General features: G+C 35.5%; 1 protein-coding gene across 1 annotated transcript in view; it reads right to left on the reverse strand.

The window, feature by feature from the left end:
• OPHN1 (oligophrenin 1) overlaps positions 1 to 25,560 on the reverse strand; it is a 354,031-nt gene that overhangs the window by 139,314 nt on the left and 189,157 nt on the right. The window contains exons 17-18 of the mRNA XM_049767407.1: positions 4,079 to 4,137; positions 3,249 to 3,354 (exon numbers count right to left, since the gene is read on the reverse strand). Coding sequence (XP_049623364.1) covers positions 3,249 to 3,354; positions 4,079 to 4,137 — 165 coding nt within the window. The remainder of the gene's footprint in view (positions 1 to 3,248; positions 3,355 to 4,078; positions 4,138 to 25,560) is intronic.

Below are 25,560 nucleotides of genomic sequence, written 5' to 3' on the forward strand. Positions count from 1 at the left end.
CATCAAAATATGGGGAGAAGAAATAGACAGATAATTTGACAAAAAAGAAAATGGCTAAAAGGCACATGAAAAAAAATGCTCTACATCACAAAACACCAAGAGATGCAAATCAAAACAACTATGAGGTACCATCTCATGCCACAGAGATTGGTACACACCATAATGAATGGCAATAAGTAGTGCTGGCGGGTAATGGAGAGAAATGAATCCTTATTCACTGCTGGTGGGAATGCCATCTAGTCCACCCTTTATGGAAAGCGATATGGAGATGCCTCCAAAAGCTGGAAATTGAGCTCCCATAATCCAGCTTTACCACTCCTAGGGATATAACCTAGGAACACAAAAATACAATACAAAAATCCCTTCCTCACACTTATATTCATTGCAGTGCTATTTGCAATAGCCAGACTCTGGAAATGACCAAGATGCCCTTCAACAGATGAATGTCTAAAGAAACTGGTACATATACCAATGGAATATTATGCAGCTGTCAGGAGCGATGAAGTCATGAAATTTTCCTTTACATGGATGTACATGGAATCCATTAAGCGGAGTGAAATAAGTCAGAGGGAGAGAGATAGACACAGAATAATCTCCCTCATCTATGGGTTTTAAGAAAAATAAAAGACCTTTTTGAAATAATCCTCATAGACAAAGAGAGGAGGGCTGGAAGGTCCAGCTCACAACATAAAGCTCACCACAGAGTAGTGAGTGCAGTTAGAGTAATAACTACACTGAGAACTTTCATAACAATGTGAATGAATGAGGGAAGTAGAAAGCCTGTCTAGAGTACAGGTGGGGGTGAGGTGAGGAGGACGGAGATTTGGGACATCGGTGATAGGAATGTTGCACTGGTGAAGGGGTGTGTTCTTTACAATGACTGAAACCCAACAACAATCATATTTGTAATTAAGGTGTTTAAATAAAGATATAAAGAAAAAATTCAGAGGCTTTTCTGCATTGTGTTTTGGGGCTCCTAATATATATTTCTAGGAGTGGTATTGATGTATTACATGTAAGCTCCTTTTCTAGTTTTTGTTTAACAAAAAAAAGCTGTACTACTCTGCGTTTGGTTAGTAACTTTACCCTCTCTATTAGATAATCACCATGATACTTTCTTGCTGGACTGAATCTGCCGAGCCTTTCATCAGAATATCAGTGCACAAGGACTCCCTTCAGAATGGCTTCATATCACTTGGGTCCATCTACCTGCTATTCTTACTCTGGACTCCTTAGAGATTCTCCCGAACACATGCGCAAAAGGGAGGATTGCCTTCTCAGTGGTGATGGGTTCTAAATTGCCAAATGGTGAGATGAAATGGTGAGATGAAACCAGATGACATTTCATAACACCCTAATTTTAACATAGGATTTGTGCAAAACCAAGGATCTCTAATTAAAGAAACCTAACTGTGACTAACATGATTGAGAAGAACTTTTCCTGGTACCACAGAGAACGATATGGGGGTTAGACCATTTAGTATGCCCAGAGCCTGTATTTGGTCTTATGGCATGATGCTTCGTGAATAGGGTTTCCATTATGTTTATAGTCCAATTGTTTTCTTTCTATTCTCCCTAACTTTTGCAGCACCTTATGCAAAAAAATATCCTGCCACACACACACACACACACACACACACACACACACACACACACCCTTCTTTTTCTTTTGTTTTCTTTTTTTTTTTAAATAAAGACTTTCTTTTTTTTTTTTTTTTTTTTTTTTTTTGGTTTTTGGGCCACATCCTGTGAGGCTCAGGGGTTACTCCTCCTGGCTATGCGCTCAGAAGTTGCTCCTGGCTTCTTGGGGGACCATATGGGACGCCGGGGGATCGAACCGCGGTCCGTCCTAGGCTAGCGCAGGCAAGGCAGGCACCTTACCTCCAGCGCCACCGCCCGGCCCCTCTTTTGTTTTTCTTTTATTTTTTATCACTTAAATAGGGAATTCTGCCTTTTTCATAGAATCTTGGGACACGGATTAGTTTAATTTACTACCTTTTTCTGCATTTTCCTATAAAACTAAGAAGAAAGGAAGAAAGAAATGATGGGAGTCAGGAGCCAAGTGATCTCAGCTACACTGGTGGAGAATAAAAAAGACAGAACTAAATATTCAAGCTAATGAGAATAACTATCTAAATTAAATAGACTTGTTATACTAGAAGGCCTTTTGGGAGACGTTGGTGTTATACTCTGGGATCATTGGTGGCGGGAGATCAGCACAGGAGATCAACACTGATTCACTGTTTATCTCAGATTCAACTATAAATCCAGTGTAGATCACAATGGTTTCAGTAAACTAAAATAAAATAATAAGAAAGCTAGTAACATAACTGAAATTACAACACATATTGATTACACCCAAAAGCTTTCTACTATACCATACTAATTTCTAAGAAGCATTAGTTAAGTTCACCTTTATATATTATATGTGTCTAGATAGCTCAGATAATGGCACATAATTATACATATATATACTTTCATAAACTTATATCTTATATATACTTACGCTGATACTTATATTTATACATACTTATACTTTCCTTTCTTAGAGCCAAACACAAGGCATATCTCTGGAATGCTATTGTATGCTATTGTCTATCACACCAAATAGAAAATGATCATAATCTTAACAAAGACTTCCATTTCTTTTTTGTTTTTTTTGGGGGGGGGGAGCACCCTGTGATGCTCAGGGGTTATTTCTAGCTATGTGCTCAGAAATTGTTCCTGGCTTAGAGGATCATATGAGATTCTGGGGGATCGAACCACAGTCAGTCCTAAGCTAGTGCCGGGAAGGTAGATGCCTTACCTCTCTGTGCCACCACTCCAACCCCAGACTTCCATTTCTAGGTAACTTTCTCTATACTTCTGCATTTATTCAAATATAGATAAGAGTCCTGTGTGGCCTCTGTATTTTATGACCACACAGTTTATGATATGCTTTTCTTAGATTATGTAGGTAGTAATCACAATCCTGGGAATCAAAAGAGAAAATATGACAGCAAGGCCAGTTTTTGGTTCATTCTATTTATTATTACTTCACTACTGAAGTAACTACTCAATTTAGTTGCACAATGGATCTGTGAGGAGGAAAATAAGGGCCAAGGCAAAAATTGATTTTCTCACAGAAGAATCACCTAAATCATACTGAAAACTGGGATTTCCCGAGTTGAGAGGCAACTTTTAGCAGTCATATCATGTAGTTCAATCTTGTAACACAAATTATTACTGAAAATTTAGATATTACTTACTTGACCAAATGTCTTATAAGAAGTTCCAGCATTTCTCGGTTCTTTTCTGGTAGTTTATACACTAGAGAATGAATAGCTCCAAGACGGTATTCCAAACTGTCAGACTCTGTGTGTGAAAAAGAGAGAGCAGCAGAGAATGTCATTTAGACATTCTGAATAACTGGATGAAGCAAATATATAAGCACATGTATACCGAAACTATTATGCACAGAAAAACAGACAAAACCAGAGACAATTAAGTATAGAGAAATAATAACAAAAAGACCAAGGAACAGAATGAAGAAAAAAGTAAAAAACAAGCCAGACTAAATAATGCTTAAAAAAACAGACCTTAAAACAAAAACACAGAAGAGACTAGAGAAATATGAGACATCCTCTTTCATAGAAAGTCACAATTCAAGCTAAAGCAGGTTGTTCCTAAAGTGCCATATTAAACTTTCAGGCAGAAAACATTTTTCCACATATTTCATATGAAAAGGCAATGGAAGGAAATCCTATTAATATTCCTATACTGAACTATTTGGTTATGCCCTGACAATATAAGCCAGTGCTCTTGCTCACAAGGAAGAAGAGAAATCACTAAAAAAAACCACTTCATATTTTTCACTAACTTTTTCCAATTTTCTCCAATTTGCTCAAATAAAATTAATTGTATAAGAAATAATAGTGGAGGTAAAGCAAGATTGGACTCATATATCAGACACAAAAGTTGTTTAGCTTTTGTTCCTTGTCACTCAAAATACCTTCCAAGAATAAATTTCTTGGGTTATTATTATAAGAAAAATATAATAAAGCAAGAGCAACATGATTATTTAGTAACAAATACTTACTAGCTGCAGAGACCAGCTCTTTGTGAAGTCGATAAGTCATGACAGGTTCAGAAAGATTCCTGAAATAATTAAGATTCCTGAAATTAATAATAATGATTCCTGAAGTTAAGAACACTAAGTTTTTAGTCAAGTAGTTAAAAACAATGATTTCATGATTCCTAAACTTTAATAAGCAAAGTTAAAAATGTTTTTAGAAAACCATTTGTTAAAGACGCTTTCCTTGCTTAACATTGCAATTCTTGCCCCTTTATCAAAAATTGATTAATTTTTTCAAAGACTATTCAAGTATTCTGAGACTGAACCTTGCAGAATACTTAAAACTATTCTGTACTTAGTTCAATGCCATACTGTTTTAATGATTAATGCTTTAAAGTATAATGCTAGGGAAAGCGATGCCACCCATCTAACTTCTCCCAAGGATTGCTTTAACAAACATTTGTAAGTATGTGTGTATATGTATAGTTTTGTTTTGGGGCCACACCTGGTGATGCTCAGGGTTTATTCCTGGTTATGCACTCAGAAATTGCTCCTAGCTTGGCAGACCATATGGGATGCCAGGGATTGAACCCAGGTCTGTCCTGGGTCAGCCACGTGCAAGGCAAACACCTTACCATGGTGCTATCGCTCAATCCTCTGGGTTGTTTATTATTGCAAATAAATTTCAAGAATGTGTTATCCATTGCTTTAAATAATGTCATGGTTATTCAGATAAGTATTGCATTAAATCTACAATATTTTGGGTATTCGCCCAGTCCATGAGTAGAGTATCTCTCTCTCTATCCTTTTATCCAACTATAATTGTTAAAGTAGTGTTTTATAATTTCCACAATATTTATGTTGAGTCCAAAACAATTGATTTTCTGAGATACAATTTTGAAAGAGATTATATTAAACATTCCTCTATTGCCTTATTTACTTGTATATTGCAGTTATGGATATTTGTGTAATGATATTTCCTGCCACTTTACTATGCAAAAGTATTGTTTCTAGAAGCTTTTATTGGAGTCTTAAGGATATTCTAAATATAGTGTCATATTATCTAAATAAAGTGAGAGATTAAATTCTTTTTTTTTTTTTTTTTTGGTTTTTGGGCCACACCCTGTGACGCTCAGGGGTTACTCCTGGCTATGCGCTCAGAAGTTGCTCCTGGCTTCTTGGGGGACCATATGGGAGCCGGGGGATCGAACCGCGGTCCGTCCTAGGCTAGCGCAGGCAAGGCAGGCACCTTACCTCCAGCGCCACCGCCCGGCCCCCGAGAGATTAAATTCTTTTTCAATCTGAATGTCCTTGATATTTCTTTCCTGCCTGGTTGCTATGACTTGAAGTTCCATTACTATTTTGAATAAAAATAGTGAAGGAGGGAAAACTTGTCTTATGCAAGATCTTAGGTCAATAGCTTTGTTTTTTCCCAGTGACTATAATGTTTGACATAGACCTCTGGTAAATGGCCTTGGCGATATTGAGTAAAGTCTTTTCAATTCCCATCTTATTTATAATTCTTAATGTGAATGAGCACTAGACCTTGTAAGAGGCTCTCTCTGCATCTATTGATATGATCAAGAGATTTTTATTTTTATTCTTATTGATATGGTTTATTATATTGATTTACATATGTTATACTATCTTTGTATCCCTGAGTTAAAACTTACTGGGTCACAGCATATAGCCTTCTTAATTGGTGGTTGGATTCTATATGCTAATTTGTCAAGGATCTTTGCATCTGTGTTCATTAAAATGATCAGCCTGCAAATATTTTTGTTAATGTCTCTCTGCTCTAGATATCAAGTTGATAATAGCTTCATATAAAATATTTTGTGAATATTACAATTTCTTCAATTTCCTGGAAGAAACTGAAAAGGATTGGCATTTGTTCCTCTCTAAGGTTCAAAAGAATTGACTAATGATATATATGGGCTTGGGCTTTTGAATTTGGGAAGCATTTTGGTTACCATTTCAATAACCTCAACAGTGATATTTCTGTTAAAATACTCCAGGTCCTCTTGGTTCCACCTTGGAAGGTTAGAGGAGCCCATAAGTTTATGCAATTTATCTAGGGTCTATTGTTTGGGGCATACAGATTCACAAAATGTCAGTTTAACCTTTGAATATTTTTAATGTATTGATTTCCAGCTTTTTTCATTTCTTTTTACTTTACTATTTTACAAATACAGTTCCATTAATTCAGGGGTTATTTATTTCTATTTCTATTTTATTTTTTGGCCACACTCATTTGACACTCAGGGGTTACTCCTGGCTTTGCTCTCAGAAATCGCCCCTGGCTTGGAGGAACCATATGGGATGCCAGGGGATTGAACCGCAGCCTGCAGTAGGCTAGTGCTTGCAAGGCAGCCTTACCTTTAGCACCACCTCTTCACGCCCCCTCCTCTTTTTGGTAAGGTTTATTTACCTTAAAATAATTTTTTTGTTTTATCGGGCCACACCCATTTGATGCTCAGGGGTTACTCCTGGCTAAGCGTTCAGAAATCGCCCCTGGCTTGGGGGACCATATAGGACTCCAGGGATTGAACTGCAGTCCTTTTTTGGCTAGCGCTTGCAAGGCAGACACCTTACCTCTAGTGCCACCTCAACAGCCCCTTAAAATAATATTTTAACTTAAACACAATGGTTACAAGCATGTTTATCATTGAGTTTCAGTGAAAAAAGAACACCTACCTTTATCAGTGTGAAATTCTCTTCACAAATGCCCTCCATCTTCCTCCTCCTCCAACCCCTGCCTGTATCTGTGAAAGGGATTCTACTTTTCTCACTTATTAACATTGTCATGATAGTTGTTAGTGTAGCTATTTTCTAACTGCACTCACAACTCTTTGTGGTAAGCTTCATATTGTGAGCCAGTCCTTACAGCCCTCATCTCTATTGTCTACAGATATTATGATAATAATTATTTTATTTTTCTTAAATCCCAGAAATGAGTTAGACTATTTTGTGTCTTTCTTTCTACATCTGACTTATTTCACTCAGAGTAAAAGTTTTGATTTTCATGCATGTAGAGGAAACTTCATGACTAATTTCTCTTAATGAATGTATAGCATTCCATTGTGCATATGTGCCACACATTCTTTACCATTCATCTGTTGAAGGGCCTTTTAGTTCTTTCCAGAGTCTTGCTATTATAAACAGTGCTGCAATGAATATAGGTGTGCATAAGGCATTTTGTATTGTGTTTTTGTTTTCCTAGGGTCTATCCCTAGGTGTGGTATATCTGGATCATATGGGAGCTCAATATCCAGTTTGTTGAAAACTTTCCATATTATTTTCCATACAGAGTAGACTACATGACATTTCCACCAGCAGTGAATGAGAGTTACTACCTCTACACATTATTGTCAGCACTGATTGTTCATATTCTTTGTGATGTGTGTCAGTCTCTGTGGAATGAGTTGGTACCACATTGTTGCTTTGATTTGTATCTCCATGATGATTATTATATAGAGCATTTTATATGCTTTTTGGCCTTTAGTATTTCTTCTTTGAGAAAGTACCTGTTCATTTCTTCTCCCCCTTTTTCTTTTTTTTTAATATAATTTTTATTTTGATCATAGTGGCTTACATATTGTTGACAATATTATTTTAGGTACATATTTACATAAAATCAGGGGGGATTCCCATCACCAAATTGTCCTCCCTACACCTCCATTTTTGTCCTCCCTCCCATTTCCTCTTCCCTCACCCCCACAGCGGCTAGAATGTGGTCCCCTCTGTATCTGACCTACTACTTAGTAGTCTTTCTCCTGTTTGGTCTTGATGTCTCCCTTATTTCCCCCTCTAACTGGAGGCAGGACTAGCTAGTTCAAGATGCATGGTTTTGTTTGAAAAAGAGAAAAGTAATAAACTGGGGTGAGAGTCTAATATGCCGAAAATGGGCAGAATCCTTCTAGGGGCTCTCATCAACGATTTGAGAGATGAAGGAGAAAAAGAAGGTGAAACACTTCACCAGTGCCAAAAGAAGTGTCTAATATCCAGTGAGGACTCCAGCTATATCAATAAGCACCACAAAAAGCAAACAAACAATAAAAAACAAAGAGAAACAAACAAAAACAAAAAAAAACACGCCATGGTCTTGAAATAAGAAACATGGCATAGCACATAAAGAAAGAAAAGAAAGGAAGAGAAAAAAATAAGTATAACTGGGGACAACAATTTCAATAATCACACCCAAACAGAGAAATCGACCAAAAATAGATAGGTAAATAAAAATAATAATAATAATAATAATAAATGAAGATAAAAAATAATATATAAAAAATAACCAAGGTTTTGTGCTTTTTGTATTTTTGTTTTTTTTCCCTCCTGCCCTGGCACAGTAAATATTGGGGTCATTCGAAAAGGAATTCACTTGGCCTAAGAAATATGGGGTTTCTCCGTCCTTGGACTATATTGTCATGGGATCAACTATAGACACTGTTCAGGATCATTTACTCTCCCGGTGGTGCTTTTGTGCTGTTCGGAAGACTTCTGTCTGTCTTGGGTAATACAATCAGACCTCTGTGTCTGGAGGTCTCAGTATCTGCACAGATCCTGAGGTGGGACTTATGATGAAGTCAGTCTTTGTGGTTCTAGAGGTTCTGTTCCCTCAGTGTCATTTTAATTCATCTTCTGTGGTTGGTGATCTTGGTCTTTGCACTGAACCTAGGATGGCACCTAGGATAGCATCTTCCTTTGTGCTTCCAGAAGCCCCATTCCGTTACAATTGTCTCTGCCAGACCTTTGGAATTGGGGATCATGTTTATTGTGCAGGTCATAGTTCAAACCCTAAACTAGGGCTTTTTTATTGGACCCAAGATGTATACAGTCTGGTCATGGTTCTAGCAGCCAGTCATCTGTAAATCGGGATCTTGGCTACCAAAGGGTGACAAGTCTTCTGGTTTTGTCTTTTCGTTAGCTGGTAAGGTAGGCTAATCTGCTCTAAGGTCAAGTTGTTCACATTTTCCTCGTTGTCAGGATATCATATTAGAGCTGGCACTTGTTGGTGACCCCGCAGTATTAAGGCTGTCCCGGATGGGATTTGTTTCCTGTAGCTGTTGTGAAGACCTGTGCCGTTTCTATGTCTGGGATCAAGGCTGGATGAATGATATCTAATCACCTGAGGTCTAAGTTGATTCCACATGATATATTTTCAGGGTAGGATATATCCCTGTATTATAAACAATTATGAGTTCCTATCTCTAGTAGATAAGAGCTCTTTTTTATATGTAAGATTTCCCCTTTTTTAGTGTGCCTTTGCAGGGAGAAATGGTGCTACATTATATTGTCGGTGCATTTGGGGGTGGATTGAGGGGATAAGAGAAACAGGTCACATCCCCAAGAACGATAAAAAGAAAAATAAAAGAAAGAAAGAAACCTAAAAAAAAGGGAATAAAAGTGTATGTGCTCACCTATGTAAATGTAGGACAGACATTTAAAATAAATTACAATGTAAAAATAAAAAAAAGAAATAAATATAATGAGTTAGTGAAGTTTTTAAAGGACCAAAGTGATGCAAAAGACTACCTTACATTTGGGGGAAAGCAGGTAAAGAGGTGGTATATTACAGGTCTTATGCTTATGTTGGAAGTACAGGTTTTCCCATTGTCTTTTGGGTTTTTCTTGTGATGTTTGGGTTCCCAGGCATCTTTCTATGATACCCCCTGACCTTCTTCAGATTGGTAAAAATTTGCGGCAGGGAGGTCTTGGAAGAGTTCTTGCATTGGGCTTCTCCCCCTTTTCTTGATTGAGTTAGATTATTTTCCTTGTTATATTCTGTCAGTATCTTGTACATCTTAGATATTAGTGCCTTATCTGATGGGCATTGGGTGAATAGTGTCTTCCATTCTGTTAGTGGCTTTTCCTAGTCACCATTTCCTTTGAGGTGCAGAAGCTTCTCAGCTTAATATAGTCCTATCTGTTTAACTCTGCTTTCCCATGTTTCAACAGTGTTGTTTTCTCCTTGTAGATGCCTTTAGTCTCATGGTCATGCAGAGTTTTACCTGTGTGTTGTTCTATACCGTCTGGTTTCAGGTCTGATATCAAGGTCCTTAAGCCATTTGGAATTGACCTTTGTGCATGGATTTAGATGAAGTTCCAAGTTCACTTTTTTGTTTGTGGCTGACCAACACCACTTGTATACGAGGTTTTCCTTGCTCCATTTTGAATTTATTGCCTCTTTATCAAAGATTAATTGGTTATATGTCTGAAGAATATTCTCTGAATACTAAAGTCTAATCCATTGAACTGAGGGCCTGTCTTTATTCCAAAATCATGTTGTTTTAATGACTATTGCTTTGTAATACAATTTACAGTTGGGTAAAATGATGCCTCCAATATTCCTATTCCTAGGAGCTACTCTATCTATGTGTTGGTGTTTATTATTTTAAATTAATTTCAGGAATATTTGATCCACTTTTTTGAAGAAACTCATGGGTATCCTTAGAGAAACTGAATTAAATCTGCCATTTTAATGATGTTAATCTTCCCAATCCATGAACAGGATACGTATCTCCATTTCCTATGTCCTCTTTTATTTCCTGAAGCAGTGTTTTGTAGTTTTCTTTGTACAGATACTACAACTCTTTTGTTATGTTGCCTCCAAGTTATTTGAGTTTGTGTGGCACTATTATAAAAGGGATTGTTGTTTAATGTTCATTTTTAATCATTATTTGTATATGAGAAGGCCATTGATATTTTCATGTTAATTTTGTAGCATGCCATGTTCCTACATAAATCTATAGTTTCTAGAAGCATTTGGTAGAGTTTTTAAGGTTTTCTAAATATAGGAGCATATCATCTGCAAAATGTGAGAGCTTGACTTCTATCTTTTCCATCTGAATGCCTTTAATATATTTTTCTTGCCTAATTGCTATGGTAAGAACTTCTAGCACTAAGATGAATAGGAGTGGAAAGAGAGGGCATCCTTGTACCAAATTTTAGAGAAAAGGCTTCTAATTTAACTCCATTGAGAATAATATTTGCCATTAGCTTGTGGTAGATGGCTTTAACTACATTGAAAAAAAGTTCCTTCCATTCCCATCTAGTTGAGAGTTTTGATCAATAATGGGTGTTGGACCTTATTGAATGCTTTTTTTCTGCATCTATTTATATGATCATATGGTTTTTAATTTTCATTTTGTTGATATGTTATATTACATTGATTGATTTACATGTGTTTAACCATCCTTGCATTCCTTGAATGAATCTTACTTGATAAGGTTTTGGATCCTATTTGTCAAGATTTTGTTGAGATTCTTTGTGTCTATGTTCATCCTGAATATTGGTCTGTAGTTTTCTTTATTTGCAGCATCTCTACTTGGTTTTACTATTGGGTTGATGCTACCTTCATTAAAACTATTTGTAAGTTTTCCTGTTTCTTCAATTTCCTGAAAGAGCCTGAAAAGGATTGGTAAAATATTACCAATTGAATGTTTGAAATAATTTGTTTATGACTATATCTGGGTCTGTGCTTTTGTTTTTGGAAAGACTTTTGTAATAATAAAGGGATATATAGAACCAGAAGAAACCATAATCTTAAACATAAATGCATCCTGTTGAAAAACATTCATTATAAAGTCCTTGATGATGGGTGATGGTGAGATGGATAGAAGGAGAGACCTTTCTCTGCCAGCATGGGCCACATGCCTGCAATCCCCTTCAGCAAGCAGTCTCAGGGTGGTGGCGAGGAAATTATCCACAGGCAGTCGGGTTTCAGGAGACATCAACTTTATTCAGGCCCTGGACACCATGTGTGATTCCTAAGCTTTTAACCTTTTAAGCCTGCTCCATAAGTAGCCCTTCATTCAAACCTGTCTCTACCAGCCACCAACTCTTGCTGAAAACATCTCTCAATTCTCTCATTCAATCTTCCCTAATCTATCTCCCCTTGCCCCAAGGCAAGTACCATTTTGCCTCTTTAGGTCAGCAAAACGGGAAACAAAAGACCTCTCCCAGATGTGAGTAGGTCTGCCTCTAAGGGTGAGCAAAACAGTCAATTGGGGGAGGGGAGAAACAGCATTCAATGAGGGAAAATATTTAATACAATTGTTGACAAATCTAAAAGAAGACATCAATAGCAATATAATAATAGTGGGAAACCACAACATCACCCTGTCACCCCTTGATAGGACATCCATGCTGAAAACCAACAATATACTAGCTCTGAAAGGAGAAATGGAAGCAAGTGTACTTGTAGACCTATATAGGGCACTCTATCACCACAATACTGAATACACATTCTTCTCCATGGGTCATTCTGCAGGACAGACCACATGTTGTCCCATAAAACATAACTCTGTAAATCAAGATGATAGATATTGTATAGATTACCTCCTCAGATCACAATACACTGAAATTAGAAGTGAAAACAGAGAACAAAAACACTAACACCAGGAAATTAAAAAAGGTCACTACTGAACAACCAGTGGGTCAGAGATGAAACGAAAGGTTACTACAAACAAATACAAAGAAAGAAACAAATCATCAAAATTTTTGGACACAACTAAAGAAGTACTGAAAGGAAAATTTATAGCTTTGCAACCACACATCAGGTGGGAAGGAAGGACCTACATAGATAAGTAAATTATAAACCATATAAAATTATAAAATACTCAACAAAAGTAATCTAAATAAATAGGCAGAAAAATAAAGCTTAGAGCAGAAATCAGTAAAATGGGAATAAAAATTCTAAAAGATAAACAAAAGCAAAAGTTGGTTCTTTAAAAAAAATATTCAAAATTGATCAACCACAAAGAAAAGGAGAGTGAGAAACTTCCCCATCTTTACATTGTACTACAAAGTAATAGTCTATAAAACTGTATTGGACTAGAATAAAGACAGACCCTCACATCATTGAAACAGACTTGAGTATTCAGTGAATGACACCAGAAATACAATAATTAAATGTTTAATAAAGAAGCAAGAAATGCAAAATGAAGCAAGGAAAGATTATTTCACAAGTGGTGTTGGGATAACTGGTCAGACACATGCAATAAAATGAACTCACACCTCTGTCTACCTTTATGGACAAAGGTCAAATAAAAATAAAGACCTTGATATTCTACCTAACAATATAAGTTCTAAAGAGGAAAATGTACAAAAAAATCCTCTGTGATATTGAAAATAAAGGCTTCTTCAAGGAGGAAATGCCACTGATCAAGTAAGTGGAGGAAAGAGATAAATAAATGGTAATATTTTAAACTAAGAATAGTTTGCACTTCAAAGTTAAACAGTGATTTAAGTATAAAAGTCACTATGGAATGGGAGAATCTATTCATCTATAATATCTAAGATAGTCAAGGTACTGACATAACTTAAAAAGAAAAATCATCTAATTCAATCAAAAATGTAAGAAGAAATGAACATTTTATCAAGAAAGAAATACAAATGGCTAAGAGGCACATGAAAAAAAATGCTCCACATAACTAATAATCAGGAAGATGCACATCAAAGAAACAATGAAATGTCAAGTCATGCCATAGAGACTGGTGCACTTCACAATGAACAAAAACAGTGTTAGTATACATGTTGGGAAAAAGGAACTCTATCACTACTGGTGAGAATGCTATAGAGTCCAACATTTCTGGGTAAAAAAAAAGTATGTTCCTCCACGAAAGCACCACCAGTAGAGTAAATGAACCTGAAAGGAGTCTATAGTTACTCCCGTGACAATATACCCCAAGGGTGGAGAAACCCCACAGCGTTTAGGCCAAGTGAATTTCTTTTCGAATGACCCCAATATTTACTGTGACAGTGCAGGAGGGAAAAAAAAAGGGAAAAGGCACAAAACATTTTTATTTATATATATATTATTTTTCTTCATTTATTATTATTATTATTTTTATTTACCTATCTACTTTTTGTCGATTTCTTTGTTTTGGTGTGGTTATTGAAGTTGTCCCCATTTATATTTATATTGTTTTTTTTTTCTTCTTTTCTTTTCTTTCTTTAGGTGCTCTGCCATGTTATTTAACTCAAGACCATGGCTTTTTTTGTGGTGCCTATCGTTATCACTGGAGTGCTCACTGGATATTTGACACTTCTTTTGTACTGTTGGGGTGTTTCACCTTCTTTTTCTCCTTTGTCTCTCAAACCAACGATGAGAGCCTCTAGAAGGATTCCGCCCATTTTCGGCATATAAGACTTTTACCCCAGTTTATTACTTTTCTCTTCTTCAAATAAAACCACATAACTTGAACTATGTAGTCCTTCCTCCCAGTTAGAGGGGGAAATAAGGGAGGCACCAAAACCAAGACTACTAAGTAGTAAGCTAGGTACAGAGTGGACCACATATTCTCACAGCCCCTGGGGTGAGGGGGGAAGATATGGGAGGTAGGACAAACACGGAGGTGTAGGGAGAACAAATCAGTGATGGGAACTCCCCTGATTTTATGTAAATATGTACCTATAATATTATTGTCAACAATATGTAAACCACTACGATCAAAATAAAAATTATATTTAAAAAAGAAGAAAAATGACAAATATAAAAAAGTGAATTACAAAAATATGTATGTTACTCAAAATAATTGGAAATTAAGCTCTCATGTCATCCAGTACTTCTACTCCTAGGGATATACCAGGGACACAAAAACACAATATAATAATGTTATCTGCACTTATATATTCATTGCTGAGCTATTTACAGTAGCCAGTATTTGGAAACAACCCAGGTGACCAATAGATGAAAGGGAAAAAAAGTGTGGTACATCTTTACAATGGAATCTTACATGGCTATTAGAAAAAATGAAGTAATAAAATTTGCCTATACATGGATAAACATGGAGACAAGTATGCTGAGTGAAATAAGTCAAATTGAGAGAAAAATAGAATAGTCTCACTCATTGAGGGATTTAAGAAAAATATAAGACAGTATAATACACAAATATAAGAGGGCTGGAAGGAGCAACCAATAATACAAAGCTTACATTAAGATTTGTGAGTGCAGTTAGAAAAATAACTGTACGAACAAATAACAAGACAGTGATAGTGTGAAAGAGAAATAGAATGACTCTTCCAAAGACAGGCAGGAGGTGGTGAGAGAAAAATGGGGAACATTGGGGATATTTTCACTGTTGAACAGTGATATACATTCTCTGACTGAAACCCAACTATGATTATATTTGTAACCATGTTCCTTACATAAAGAAATTATTTTTTTAGAAAATAAAAAAGACCACACCTCAAAGATTATAATGAGAAATCAAAGCACAACCCCCACACCTAGTCAACAAAGACTGTTGTACTGATGACCCAACAAACATCAGACATCCTTGTAGACTCTCTGATGAGGACCTCAGAAAATGTTGTGGATGATCAAAGAGCTCAAAGAAAACATGAGAAAGATAGCCAATATAATTCAAGAGGATATTATTAAAGAGAAAATAATAAAACTTCCAACAGATATGACAAGAATGAAAAAGTTGGTAGGTGAAATGAAAAGCTCACTGGAAGATCTCACCATCAGAGTAACAGCTACTAAGGACAGAATTAGCGAGCTGGAAGATGAGCTGGATAACAACTCTGTACAACAGAAGAAGCTGATTTAAATAAACTAGCAGAATACAATAGAACTTTGGATAAATTTAACAGGAACAATGTAATAATCACAGGAGTCCCAGAGAGGCATGAAGAAAATTCCAATGAAGAATCAACCGTCAAAGACATCATTAGTTTTCAGGTTTAATATGCCTGAAGAGTACCAAATAAAGACATTAAAAAACACACACCAAAGCACACCTTAGCCAAAATAGTGAAAACCACAGATACAGATAAAATACTGAAAGCAGAAAAGTTACATATAAAGAAGCACCTTTAATATTTATAGTATGTGTATCACAAACAACACCCAAGGCTCAAAGGCAGTGGTGAATGCTTTTAGTATTTTTATTTAAGCACCATGATTACAAACATATATGGAGTTCTGTTTCAATTATAAAAAATAACACCTCTTTTCATCAATGAAACCTTCCCACCACCAATGCCCTCCATCTCACTCATCACCCTCCCCTTCCTGTATTTGCAATAGGATTTAAAAAAATCAATGAAATAAATGTCTCACAATAAATAATTCACCCAGACAGACTATCATATAGGTTTGAAGTAAGAAAACACTTCTTCATGGAACATAGGAGCTCAAGAAGTTTATAGACTCAAAACAAAAACTAAAAGATAAAAAGTCTAATTTAAGGAAGACAAAGACCACAAACACACCAAACATTACCAAAAATTACACAAAAAATCCAATAAAAATCATTTCTTTCAATGCCAAAGAACTAAATACATCAGATAAGAGACAGAGTAGCAATATGTATCAAAAATGAAACTCAATATGTTGCTGCCTGCAAGAAACACATTTGAATAGGCAGGGCAACAGAAAACTCAAAGATTGGAAGACAAGCAAATGAATGGCTGGAGTGGCCATATTAATATCATGACACAGACTTCCAGTTTTAAAAGATTGCAAGAGACAGAGAAGATCATTGCTAAATAATCAAGAGATATGTACATAAAGAAGAAGTCAGACTCATAAATATATATGCATACAATTAGGGGGCAGTAAACTACTTAAAACAACTGCTATTAGATTTAAAGTAAAACATCAATAGCAATATAAAATTAGTGGAAGACTCAACACCGCCCTATAAACACCTCTTGATGTATAAAACTGTTTAAGACTCATCAAAGATATACTGTCATTGAAGGAAAAATGGAAGTGTCTTAGTATGTATAACTAGTATATATGTACATTATAAACTAAGTAACTTAGTAATCATATAGTATTTATAGTATATATCAGGGGTCTTAAATTCAATTTACCTGGGGGCCGCAATAGGCAAAGTCGAGGTAGGCAGGGCCGCATAAGGGATTTCACAAAAATAAAAAAATGGACAGCGGGCAGAAACAGCAGAAGTGATGTCTGTGCTAGGTGCAAAGTATTCGTGGTTATTCGTTTACTGAATATTCGCAATAAAAAATCGCATTAGTAAGAAAAAAAATCACAAAAAATTGCATTAAACATTTGCATACCCCGAACAGAACTGCTTGGGGTATGCAATTGTTTAATGTGATTTTTTTCTTACTAATGCGATTTTTATTGCGATTATTTGGTAAGCGAATAATCACGAATACTGCGATATTTGAAGGCCGGCCACGGGCCACAAAATGTTGTATGGAGGGCCGCAAACGGCCGCGAGTTTGAGACCCCTGGTAATATATACTGTGCATGTTAGTATATTTACTACATATAAATTATATATATATATATGATTTATAATCTTCAAAGAGAAGAATACACTTTTTATTCAATGCATCTGCACAAGCTAGTCATAAAAGATACCTCCATAACTCAAGAGGTTAAAAATTATATCAAATTTCTTCTCAGATCATGATATACTAAAAAAAAAGAATGAACTACACACACAAATGGAAAAACAGCATTAACATCTATAAATTAAACTGCTCACTGCTGAAGGGAGAAAAGGCCTAATTTAATGGCACAGTTTAAGAAATTGGAAACAAGTAAAACAAAATTAGCTGAAATTAGGCAGCCAAATGGAAATAATAAAACATAGAGAATAACTTAATTAAATTGGCATCTAAAAGTAATCAAAAAGATAAATGATAGCAAGAGTTGAATGATGGCAAGTTGAAAAAATAAACAAGATTGATATTTATGTTCCTCTTCCACTCAACATATTTCTTTCTTCTTGCTATGCTCTGTGGTGAAGGGTGTTTGAGTCAACTCTCATAGACAGCACAGATACCAGGTGTTCTCAGGAGCATTCGTGGTGTCAAAAAGGACAGAAATAAACATCTAGGTCAAAGTAAACCACAATAAAATCATGAGACTCAAATTTTAATAAAAAATACTTAAAGGAGCCTGTTATACTGGCAGGCTGGGAAACAGGGAATGATGGTATGGGATTATTTTGGGAAAACTATAAGAGGGAGGTCAATACTGGTGGGGGGGATTGGCTCCGAAACATTGTCCATGAAACTCAAGTATAAAGAAATTTTAATCACAATGTTTATAAAATATTAAGAAGCAATAAACAAGATGGATAAACCATTAGAAAGATTCACAAAGAAAGGGATAGAGAGAAATTCAATAAATAGAATCAGAATAAAGGGGGATGTCACTAAGATACTGTGGGGAGCCGAGCTGATGGAAACTAGAACAAAGGTGCCTCAGAAATCCCTGACCTTTGTACCCACGTGACCAGAGGCACCCATGCCCTGAGGGCAAAGGAAATAGACTAACACTAAAGTAAATTCAAAGCAGCCCAATATATCCAGCCAGAAAGAAAATCATAGAGCAACTTGCCTTTGTGTTAGCAAAAGATGATTATGTTTACAGCTGATGTTTTTATTTATGCTTGCTGAGTAAAATTTATAAGACCCTGTTTGGATCTTGTACTTTCAGTGTAAACTTGTGCTTTCAGTACAAACATGTGCTCAGGTCTACCTCTTTACCCCTCCCTATTACCTGCCCCCAGCTTATGCTAATGAGTGCTTGCAGTTGTAATTGGTGGAAACCTGTAACACCCTCTGACGTATTTCACCCTTAAAAGCTGATCTCCCCAGCAATAAACCCCTTTTGAACAGCATGTGTTGTCTTGAGGATTTTTCTTACTAACTTCTTAAGTTCTCTTCACAGATCGGGCCTGCTCGAGTAAACCCACAAATTACTAGCAACCTTCATTCCCACACCCCCGCGGGTCGAGGGTCTCCAACCGAAGGTTGCAAGATACTACAAAAATTCATGGGAAATCAGAGATTACTTTAAGAATTTTTATGACAAAAAGCAAGAGAACCTAAAAGAAATGGATAAACCATTGGACTTCTATAACCTGCCAAGTTGAACCAATTAGATATAGAATACCTTTAACAGACCTATCATGATTGAGGAAATTGAAAGGGTAATCAAAAGGCATCTCAACAATAAAAAGCCTAAGCCCAGATTGATTCACTAGTAAATTACTTCAGTCCTTCAAAAAGTACATACTACCAATCTTTTCAATATATTCCAGCAACCTGAAAAAAAGAAACACTCCCAAATAGGTTCTATGAAGCTAAGATCACCCTGATAACAAAAGCAGAGACGCCACCAAAAAATAGAATGGTCAATATCTTTGATGAATACAGATGCAAAGATCCTCAAAAAAAGTGAATAGAAATAAACTTATCAAGAACATTATAGACGATTACCAAGTAGGATTCATTCCAGAAATGCAAATATGGCTTCTCGTATACAAATTAATACAATACACCTTAACAGTGGGATAAAACACTACAGTCATATGATTATGTTAAAATTGCTGAGAAGGCATTTGATAAGCTTCATTATCTATTCATTATTAAAATAATATGAAACTGACAAATCTTTTCTCAATATTGTCAAAGCCATTTATCAAAAAATATCTTTGTATGCTTGATATTCAAGAGGGGAAAAGTAAAAGTCTTTCCTATGTCATAAGATCTTTTACAAGAAAGGTTGCACCCTCTAATAACTTCTATTCCTTATAGTACTGAAAGTATTTGCCATAGCAATTAGACAAGAAAAAGAAAATGGAATCCACATAGGAAAGGAAGAAGTGAAGCTCCCAATGTTTGCATATGACATGATATTGTACCTAGAAAATTCTAAGGTAACAAAAAGATTCTATAAAATAGACTGGTATAGGAAAGTGGTTGACTACACAATTAACTCCAAAAAATCATTGATTTTTCTATGCACTCATAATTAAAGAGAAAAAACATTAAAAATAATTCTAAACAAAATTGTGTCTCAGAAAAATCAAGTAAATGGGAGCGAACTTAATTAAAGAGTTGAAAGACCTATACAGAGAAAAACTATAAGGCAGTGTTTCAAGAAAAAATATCAGGACACAAGGAAATGGAAACATATAACCACTTTATGGAAAATGGAATTTAATATAATTAAAATGGCAGTATTTCACAAAGGGTTGTACATATTTAAGGGAAAACTATGAGAATACCCAAGACATTTTTTTCCAAAGAAGTGTATCATATACTCATGAAAATCATATAGAGCAATACGTCCATGAACATGTAAAGTGATCCTTGGCAACAAAGAAGCCTGGACAGGAGACCCAAACTAAAACAAGTTATACTCACAAGATCTGTTACCCTAACAGTCCAGGGGACTAAGGATTGAGGTATGGGATGCATGCTGGGAACAGCAACAGACAGAAGTCAACACTGGTGATGGGAATTGCCCTAATTCACTGTCACTATAAAATATAACTGAGAAAGACTTGTAAAAAAAAGTACACTGTCTAAATTAAAAAAGAACAACTTTGGGGGGGTCAGAGCAATAGCACAGCAGGTAGTACATTTGCCTTGCATGCAGCCAACCCAAGTTTAATTCATGGCATTCCAAATGGTCCCTCGAGCCTGCCAATCGCAATTTCTGAGCACACAGTAGGAGCAAACCTGAGTGCTGCAGGATAAGGCCCAAAAACCAATCACAAATAAAAATAACATTATATAGCAATTATTCTTTTTGTTGTGTTTAGGGTCACACTCAGTGGTGCTCAGAGTTTTAAGCTTACTCTTTGATCAGGGATCACTCCTGGAAGGCTCATAATAATCAAATGCATTGCTAGGGATCAGATCATGCCAGTCATATACAAAGCAAGTATCATAACCCCTGTACTATCTCTCTGGCCCATAATTATTCCTTCACAAGGCTGAAGAATACTCAAGATGTATAGTTAAGTTCTGCTTCTCTGTCATTCCAACAGCAAGCACTTGGGTTACCTCTGCTTTTCGTCTGTTATGAATAACACTGTTTATAAACACAAATATCTTTAATTTACTTGTACTTATTTTCTTTAAAAGCAAAGACTTTGTTATTTTAAAAGTAGGCTTCTCTCAGATATTTTTAACATGGTGTACACATCTGAAATATATTTTGCTTCATGTCCTAAAAAAAGATTGGAGAATTACATTACCTAACTTTAAGTATATAATAAAGCAATTGTCTCTAAAACAACATGGTATTGGAATCAATACAGGCCTTCAGATCAATAGAAAAAAAAACATAAAAATATTTGAATAGAATGCTTGTCCCAAAGACAGGCAGAGGGTAGAAGAAAAGGAGGTAAATGGAGAACATTGTTGGTGGAAAAATTACATTGATGAAGGGTGGTGTACATGTGATGACTAAAACCCAACTACAAATATTTTTGTAACCATGGTGCAAAAAAGACTTTTTTAAAAAAGTATTGAATATTCAGAGATGGACCCACAAGATTAAAAGCAATTACTCTCTGATAAAGGAGCAAGGAACATAAAGTGGAGCAAGAAAAGCCTCTTCAACTAGTGCTGTTGGGAAAACCGATCAACTACATGAAAGAAAAGTTACCTTAGACCTCATTTTATTGCACTGCACAAAGTTTAAATCAAAATGATTGATGAACTTGATATCCAAGTTGAAAGCATAAGGTATATAGTTGAAAATGTAGACAGAATGCCCATAATATTGAAGACAACGACATACTGAGAGATGAAACACCACTGGCCAAGCACATGACCGTGTCTGTTTCTGTAGATGCTTTTCCTTAATAATTATAATTCTTAGTGTAAATTTCCATATGTAGTGGTAGCTTCCCCTTCCTGCTTTGGATCTTCCTAGTAGGAAATTCTTATAAAAATAGTCTTGGTTCGGTTATGAGCTCAGATTACAATCAGGTGAGCTCAGATTACAATCAGGTTATAGAGATTGCTTAACTTGTTATTTTTACCCTATATGCATCAGGAGTATTATGTGGCATTATTGCATTTTGCATTTTCACAGTAAAATGAGAAATCTTACATATAGAAAGGAATTAATGTCTAATATAGATGAGAACTTATAAATTCTATAGTCAGGTTTGCCTTTCACACTGAGCATTTGCCATGGAGACTTGACTTAGGCCTCAATGGATTGATATCATTCATTCAACCCCAAACCTCAGATCCCAATATTGGTACCAGCACAGATTATGACACCAGAATCAGGATTCAAACTCTCCCTGGGGGAGGCCCAGATGCTGCTCTGGCACCAACCTGCTCCTGTGTAGGCCTATAAGACACCCTGATGATGAGGAAACAGCAACAACTTGATCCATGAACAGGTTGCCCTACCTCAATACCTTAGGGGAGATGCAATCAGAAAACGCTCTGCCCTAAGATCTGTACAAGAACCAATATCTCTAGTTACCAGACTGTGTACAACAACCATGACTAAGCAGAACTTTTCCTGGGACCACAATAAAAACATTATCCTAGGCATCATCCTAGGACCTGTACAAAAACTAAAATCTATCTACAGAAGACTGACTTTGTCAACTGTGACTGAGCAGAATTTTTTCTGGGGCCATAAAGAGACACTGGGGCTGGAAATCTAACATTCCTGGAGCCTGTAGTTAGTCTTTTGACAGTATGCTTCCTGGGTGGAGACACCCTGTATTTCTTGGGCCAATGAAATTTCTTTCTAATTTCCCCAACATTTGATGTGCCTATGGAAAAAAATCCATGACTGCCCCTCTGCCATACCTATTTTCTTTTTGGCATTTAATTTTACTTTTATTCTATATATGAGCTCCCACTTTTCCATAGAACCATAGAACTTGAATCACTTTGTTCTGTCTCATATTTTTATGTGATTTTACAAATTGAGAAAAAGAAAGAAAAGCAGTTGATGCAGCCCAGGAACCAAGTGGTCTCAAGACCACTGAGTAAAAAAATAAAAAAAGAGGTCAGATCTAATTACCCAAGCCAAAGTCAATGACAACAGAATCAAGAATCAAACTAAAACAATCTAACCATAAAATGGAGACCTGTTACACAGGCAATCCAGGGGGCTAGTGGTAGAGTTTGGGATGCTTGCAGAGAATTTTGGTGGAGGGAGGTCAACACTGGTGGTGGGAATGACCCTAGTTCACTGTCACTGAAATACAACTGTGAAATACATGTAATTCATAATGGCCTCAATATTTTTTTAAAAAGTCTCTGCTAACAGAAAAGTTCACACCTAGATGGATTCAGTAGAAAATTACTTCTAACCTTCAAAGAGGAATTTCTATCATACCTTGCCAAGCTCCTCTAGGAGACTGAAGAAAGAAACACACCCATTTTCTTTGAAGAGATCATGACCCTAAACACAAAAGCAGAGAAATAAACAACAAAAGAGATATTTACAGGCCAATATACTTTTAAACAAGGAAGTATGATTAATAAGAAAATGTTACCAAATAAATACCAACAATGAAATAAAAGGATCACCAAGTAAGATTCATCCTGAGGGTGGAAGGATGGTTTAACAAATACAAATAAAAATTAAAAAATATTATGAAAAAAATAAAATTTATATTATCATATCAATAGATGCAGAAAAAGAAGCTAACATAATATAAACACATCATAAACTCTCAACAAAAATGAGAAGTGAAGGCACTTTTCTTGACATATTGAAAGCCATTTAATACAAGCCCATGACAAATATACTCAACGTGGAAATACTAAACATTTTTCTAAGATCAGGCACAAGACAAGTTCACCCACCCTCACCTCTTCTATTCAATGTATTACTGGAAGAAATAGCAGGAAAAATATATCAAGGGTATCCAGATAGGAGAATATTAAAATGATCACTAATAGCATATGATATTATACTTTATAAAATTCTAAAAACTCTACAAAAATATTCCAGAATAATGGCTTTTAAAGATATAGACAAAACAGCATATAAAAACCTTTAGCATAAAGAAATTATAAAAATGAGATATTAAAATAAATCTAATTCAGTTATACCTCATAAAATCAATTACCACAAAATCAACGTAAAGAGGTGAAAGACCTATCAAAATAAAACTACCAAACACTACTTCAATAAGTAAAAGTTGACACAAGGAAATAGAAACACATCCTCTGCTCATGTATTGGGAAGATGAACATTGTTAATATAGGAATACTCCCCAAAGCGTTGTACTGATACATTGCATTTTCTATAAATATAACCATGAATATTTTTAATGATATAGATCAAATGATCTCAAAATTCATATGGAATTATAAACCTCCGTGAGTAACTAAAGAAATCTTTGATGGAAAGGTTCATAGCTTGCACCTTCAAACTCTATTATAAAGCAGTAGTAAATAAAACAGCATGGTATTAATATAAAAAAGCATGAAATCAACATAATATAACTAAATATCCTGATACAGATTCCAAGTATATATAAAAAGTTAATCTTTGATAAAGAAGGAAAAACTAAAATGTCATACAAAAAAAGTCTTTTAAAAACAATACAGGGAAAACTATTCGCCTATGAGCAAGAAAATAAATCATTCCTCTTTCTAATACCATACACAAAATATAAATCAAATTTGATTAAATAATTCAATATCAGACATGAAACCATAGGTGCATAGAAAATAATATAGGGAGATATCTTCATTGCATTGAAACTAAAGAGATTGTCAGGGATGAAGCACTACTGACCAAGCAAGTAAAAGCAAATATAAACAACAGGATTACATTAAACTAAGAAGCTTCTGTACCTCAAAAGAAACTAAAACAGGATACAGAGACTTCACATGGAATAGAAAAATTTTTTCACAAAGTGCAAATCTATAAGGAGTTAATATATAAGATATAGTAACTTTATAGACTACTAATATTTATAGATCTCGACAAGAAAAAACATACAACACCATCAAAATTAGGGAAAAGAGATGAACAGAACCTTCATTAAAGAAGACAAACAGATGACCAAACGGCACATCACATCATTGTGTGGTGATATCTGTAAAATTATTGACAACAGCAAAATTACTTTTTCTTTTCTCCTTTCACCTTTTCTGAGTTAATTAGCACAATACCCTTAATTACATCAACCCTGTCCCTCAGGAGATTTTTGTTAACATCTGGCTAATAAAAACAGCTCAAGGGAGAAACAGGAGTGCAAGAGTAAAATAGGAAGAGAACAGCAGAAGAATAGCAAGAGAGCAACAGCTAAAGAACAGCAAGCAAGTTCAGCAGCACAAAACACCGTGAAAAAACAGAACAAGATAAAAAAAAGACAGCTAGATCCTAGAGTCTGCCCAATGCCTTAGCCCTTCATATACATTCTCTCATAACTCAGTCTATTTCTTTCTCAAATATTACTCTTGCTGATGACCTGTCCATCCCACAGAAATAACATGAACTGCAGGCTGGAACCAGATTGTAGATAGTATTCATAATAACCAAATAAACAGCTGAGGAATTCCCAACATAGTGCCACCCAAAAAGGTACTTGAAAACTTCAAAATAGTGAGTGGGTTAACATTTATTTTGAAGAACAGAGTAAGAAAACCAGCATCACCTTGTCAAAACCTTTTGGTGCTGTACATTCTACTGGCGTATTAGCTTACATAATCCCCCCTTCTGAGTTGCCTCACACTGCTCTGGAATATTCACAAACATTACAAAATGAACTGAAATG

Source organism: Suncus etruscus, chromosome X (genome assembly GCF_024139225.1).
Source record: "Suncus etruscus isolate mSunEtr1 chromosome X, mSunEtr1.pri.cur, whole genome shotgun sequence".
Lineage (NCBI taxonomy): Eukaryota > Metazoa > Chordata > Mammalia > Eulipotyphla > Soricidae > Suncus > Suncus etruscus.